Genomic DNA, 5,743 nt, shown 5'->3' with positions numbered 1-5,743 from the left:
TGTGTGGGTGTGTGGGAGGGGGAGTTGAACCTGAGTCTCATGTGTAGCTGGGATCCTTGGAAGTCTAAACCTTGAGTGGCACATTGTCAAAATAAGAGATATTTGTATTGTCTCTGCTTTCTAAAGTCCATCAGCTGATCAATTTGGCAGGTCTATCAGTATTTGAAATGTGATTATCTCCCAAATTATAGGATATTTATAAAAATTTCCAATCATTATTAATGACTGTGTTCAATATGCTTTATTTGTAAGAGAAAAAAATGAGAATCTGCCCCATGTCCAGCAAGAGTAGAATGGTTAAATGAATACTGTATAGCCATTAAAAGGAATGAAATTGATCTTCATGTATGAAAATGGTAAGGATGTCAAGACAACATGTTAAGATTTTTTAAAAGGCAAGCTATAGAACAACCTTATTCAACTAATGAATCATTGCACATTATATCAAAAACTAATGATGTCCTATACCTTGACTAGTTGAATTTAAATAAAAAGACAAAATCTAAAATTTTCTAATTTATTAAAAAAAGAACAGCATTATTCAATAGAAGCAGAATGCAGACCACACAGTAATTTCAAATTTTCTAGTAGAAATATTTTAAAATATAAGAAGAAGTAGGTGAAATTAATTGTAATAGTGTACTTTATTTGACTCAGTATATCCAAAATATTTAAGCATGTCATCAATATAAAATTATTGATGAGGTATTTTACATTATTTTAATATAAATCTTCAAAACCTGATGTGTGTTTTACACCAACACCACGTCTCAGTTTAGACAAACCACATTTCAAGTACTCAGTAGCTGCTCTTGACCAGTGGCTATGGTAAGGGATAGTGCAGCTACAGAACAAATGTGTAGTATCCAAATTTTCAAACAACTTTAAAACCAGCTATATAAGTATTGTATAGAAACAAAACACGGGGCGCCTGGGTGGCTCAGCTGGTTAAGCATCTGCCTTTGGCTCAGGTCACGATCCCAGGATCCTGGGATCGAGCCCTGCATCGGGCTCCTTGCTCAACCAGGAGTCTGCTTCTGAACCTCTCCCTCTCCCTCTGCCTCTCCCCTGGGCTTGTGCTCTCTCTCTCTCGCTCAAATAAATAAAATCTAAAGAAAGAAAAGAAACAAGACACTAAAGAGAAACAAGAAAAGACTAAAACAGCCATTTCTATGGAGTGGGGTCATGGGGAAAGGTGTTCAGGGCTTAGTTTATAAACATTTCTATTTGAATTTACTATATGAGGATTTTAATTACTGAAAAAGTAAAAGAAAATGTTTTGGAATTAGATGGTGGTGATGGTTGTACAACGCTGTGAGTGTACCAGAAATTATTGAATCTTACACTCTGAAATGAAGAAACCAGTGAATATTTTGTTACGTGAATTTTATCTCAACTTTTCAAAAATACGGATCTAGAACAAGATTCCCAACTTTGGGTAGGGGGAAGAACAAGACGAATGAGTTAAGAGTGCTGTTGGGATTATAAATGCTTTTAATTTTTTCTAATTTTCTCCGGTACACATGTATTGCATTTCATATGGGGGTGGTGGTAAAATAAAACCATTTAGGAGAGAAAGGTCTTCTCCCTTGACAAAATCTGTGTGCTTTGGAAACAATACCATGTTCTTGTGTTGGCAAGTACACAAAGTCTAACTCTTGTCCAGCCTGTGAAGTAGACACCTGTCCGTGCCATGTTTAACCGCCATTTGGTAAAACAGAGAAGCCATTTGCCTTTTGCTATAGGGTGTCAAACAGCAGAACTGACAGTCCTTTCCTTCTCTGTGTCTTCGGATGTTGTAAGGACAGGGCTGTGTGCTTGCATTTTGAAACAGAGCAGTCCTGGGTATTGAGCTCAGGTTGCCCGGCTTCCAGCTTTAGAACTTAAATTCTCTTTGACCTGGCTGGCTTCCTGTCCTTGCCTTGTGCTTCTGCTGTTCACCTGGTAACACGAGGTGGTAAATGCTTGCTTCTTTGGAGTGGGGAAGGGAATGTGTTAGATAAGTTCTTCAAAGCACCAAGAGATGAAAGGTCCAGAAAAATGAAAGGTTCTTCAACCCCACCAGAGACTCGAATCACCCAAAAGTAAATGGAGAAGAACTTATGTAACCACTCTTTGTCTTCCAATAAATAAACAAATAGGAGCTGAGCCACAGAGTCTCCGAGGCTTCTCTTAACCCTTGAATGCACGGTGTTTTTCATAGGCTCACCAGAATGCTGAGATTTCCGCTGTGCGTGCTTAGGGAAGTTGTTTTGTTTAGACCTCACCCGACATCTTATTCTCCCAATAACTCCACACCGGGTAAATGAAGGAGAATTCACAGGACAAGATGACATTGCCCAGGTTTTAAATGCCTTGAAGACCCTACTGTCGTTTAAGGTATTTGTGGAGTGGAACTTAATTTGCTTCAACTGCCTGGTTTGTTGTGACTGAAGTAGAATCTCATGGACCTGGGAAAGGAGGGCAAGATGTAGGAAGTAAATAAATAGGTTGCAGAACAAACTGTAAGCCTGATCCCTTCAGTGTTTAGAAAATCTATGAAATTATGTATCTATGTATCTATCTTGGATTTATCTATGTATTTATCATCTACCTACCTATCTACCTATTAATCCATCTTGGTGAATGGATAGAAATGGCCAAATGGTTACCACTACCTACCCCTGGGAGCGAGAATAGAGTGTATAGAGAGCAAGGGGCAAGGAAGGACTCTCACTTTTTACTTTACATGTTTCTGTATTGTTAACATGTTACTGGGTTGTTTTGTATCAAAAGAGATTTAATAAAAATTGCCAACTGTAATCATAACTACCCCTCTGACAGTCCTCGCAGACGGCTCACAAAGTGTCCAGAAAGAGTTAACACAGAGACTTCCAGATGTTTGTAGTGAGGACAAACTCCTGATTTGGTGGTGGGGGTGGGGGAAGGGTTAGAGGTGAGAAGCAGCAGAAAGTGAGGAAGGGAGGGGAGGGAGGGCTGGCCACCCAGTTCTCACCCTAACCAATAGCACAAAAGTTCCAGGCCCAACGCCCATTTGTGCAGACTATTTCAGGAGTCAAGAATTGCATCTAAGCCCATTGTCACTGTGACCTGTGAAAGAAGAACACTAAGAGAGCTTCCAGGTTCGTCTCCTTAGAGGCTGTTTCTCCTTTAGTTGGAAGGTAAAATCTCAAGCCTCAGCTAATCTGGTGGTGGTAACTGGGATGTATGCTTTTTTCTCTATGGTGTATTGACTTCTTTTTCCACAGGGCAGTAAGATGCTTATGGGATAGGGCTTTATTTTTGCTAATGACAAGATTAACACTAAATTTCTAACCACATGGAATGCTTTTTCCCGGTTCTTCTTATTTGCAGAGGGCAAGACAAAGTCTGTTGAAGCTAATATTAGGGAGACTCTTGGGTAGGCTTTGCATGGAAAGGAGGCAACACATAGTCTTTGACGGTTTCACAGTTTTCATGTCATTTCCCCTTGGTTGCACTGAGAGCAGTTAAACTTTTATGGGCATTAGGGTTGCACACAGCAAATCTCACAGCAGATAAGTAGTCCATGGAATGGTCTTTGCTATTGTTATACAATGGGTTCTTGCTTTATTTTCTATCTCAGCAAAAGGTCTTAAAACTCCCCTCCTTCACAAGAAAGCATGAGAAATGTAGCAAAACAAGGCAGTTTGGGAAGACATGCCTAGTGAAATCACCCTGATTTGTAGGTCCAAATATGGCCCCCCAGAATGGTGCTCTGCTCTTAGAGTCACAGGGACCTCCTTTTCCCCGTAGGCTCCGCTAGCGATGGACCCATATGTGATTCAGATGAGCAGCAACAGCAACCTCCCCTCCATTCTGGATGTGCATGTCAACATTGGTGGGAGAAGCTCCTTGGTGGGAAAAATGAAAGGCAGGAAGGCCAGATGGTCAGTGAAGCCTTCAGACATGTCCAACAAAACTTTCAATCCTATCCGGGCCATTGTGGACAGCATGAAGGTGAAGCCAAATCCAGACAAAACCATGATTGCTCTGTCAATTGGTGAGTTGGGGACACTCTGGTGAGGGGGGACCATTGTTGCTCTTACCCCCTTTCTCACGGCTGGTTGGAGATGAGAGTAGAGGGAGAGTCTGAGCACTGGGCATGGAAGAGTAACATCTTGGTGGCTCCTTTTTTTTTCTCCCATGAAAAGGGGACCCTACTGTGTTTGGAAACCTGCCTACAGACCCTGAAATTACCCAAGCCATGAAAGATGCTCTGGACTCGGGGAAGTATAATGGCTATGCTCCCTCCATTGGTAAGTTTCTCCTGAGACTCTGTCCGGTGGCTTCCAAATCTTTAGTGCTCTTCTATTAGCAATAAATTTCTAGCAGTTCTCCTTGCTTCCTTGATGCATAGTTCCTAAGGAGAGGCTAAAACAAAATGGTCATTTGGATTTGGGGAAGGAGGTCTCAGAATGCTTAAACACAGCCACCAAGGTCCAGCTTCTTTCCTGGCTTCCTTTAGACGCTGACCCCTCCTCTCTAAGCTCCCATTCACATACTTCTTTCTCAAATAGCACTCCTCTCCTATCACTGCTAATTCTAGTAGGAAGGCCTTGAGTTTGGTTGCAGCTGCTTGTTTACTGAGCCCTGTAGGTCCTAAATTAATTTACTTACTGCACCATGTAAATAGCTTCTTGGCTTTATTTCCCCTTCTCCATACATTCGTAGGTTATTTTAACTAGGGTTCTGACCGCATTCAAATGCAGTTGTAGCTGTTTCAGATGAAAGAGATAAAAACAAACTAGAATATAAGGAAGGGGGCATCCTACTGAAGAGTAGAAGGTTGTTTCTGACGGAAAGAAATCATTCTTATTTAGGTGTTTTTAAAATATGTTTCAGATGTACAGCTGTATAATATGACAACTGTATACACTACAAAGTGATCACCACCCCAAGTCTGGTTACCATCCATCACCATACAGTTGACCCCTTCACCCATTTTGCCCATCCCTATTCTTACTTAGGTTTAACTGTCTCCATCTATCTAAACATTTTTACATTAAACATTTTAATAAAATCAGGGATCCTTTGACTTTATTTCAATGTGTTGCACATCTGTCTGTAATGTGCACCTAGCAACGTATTCTTTTCTTTTTTTAATTATTTTTATTTTTTTATTTGAATATAGTTGACACACAATGTTACTTTAGTTTCAGGTGTTCAACATAGTAATTCAACATCTCTGTATGTTATTGTGCTCAGCGCAAGTGTAGCTACCATCTATCACCATACGACACTAGTACAATATCATTGACTATATTCCCTATGCTGTGACTTTTATTCTCATGACTTACTCATTCCACAAATGGAAGCTGTATCTCCCTGTCCCGTTCACCCATTTTTGCCCTTTCTCCTACCCATCTCCCCCTGGCAGCCATCAGTTTGTTCTCTGTATCTATAGGTCTGATTTTGATTTTTTTGTTTGTTCATTTGTTTTTTAGATTTCACATGTAAGTGAATTTGTCTTTCTCAGTCTGACTTATTTCACTTAACATAATACCCTCTAGGTCCATCCATGTTGTCGCAAAGGCAAGACATAATAACATATTTTTAATGTAGAATACAAATCCAGTTTCATGCTAAAATAGAATTTTTAAAAAGATTTTATTTTTATTTATTTGACAGAGAGAGAGTGCACAAGCAGGGGAGTGGCAGGCAGAGGGAGAGGGAGAAGCAGGCTCCCCGCTGAGCAGAGAGCCCGATGTGGGACTCAATTCTC

At 40.4% G+C, this 5,743-nt stretch overlaps 1 protein-coding gene across 2 annotated transcripts in view; it reads left to right on the top strand.

Annotated features, from left to right (window-relative positions):
* The first annotated feature begins 3,020 nt into the window (after positions 1-3,020).
* Positions 3,021-5,743, top strand: part of TAT (tyrosine aminotransferase) — a 12,272-nt gene continuing 9,549 nt past the window's right edge. The window contains exons 1-3 of one of the 2 annotated variants that reach the window (XM_031038212.2): positions 3,021-3,122; positions 3,775-4,021; positions 4,173-4,277. In XM_031038212.2, coding sequence (XP_030894072.1) covers positions 3,787-4,021; positions 4,173-4,277 — 340 coding nt within the window. In that variant the 5' untranslated portion in view covers positions 3,021-3,122; positions 3,775-3,786. Of the gene's footprint in view, positions 3,162-3,774; positions 4,022-4,172; positions 4,278-5,743 lie in introns of both variants that reach the window. The other variant, XM_006742514.3, reaches the window with a different exon arrangement.

Source organism: Leptonychotes weddellii, chromosome 16 (assembly GCF_054177405.1).
Source record: "Leptonychotes weddellii isolate Sample4059 chromosome 16, ASM5417740v2, whole genome shotgun sequence".
Taxonomy (NCBI): Eukaryota; Metazoa; Chordata; class Mammalia; order Carnivora; family Phocidae; genus Leptonychotes; species Leptonychotes weddellii.
The sequence above is the reverse complement of the archived record's forward strand: the minus strand, read 5'-3'. Positions and strand labels throughout refer to the sequence as shown.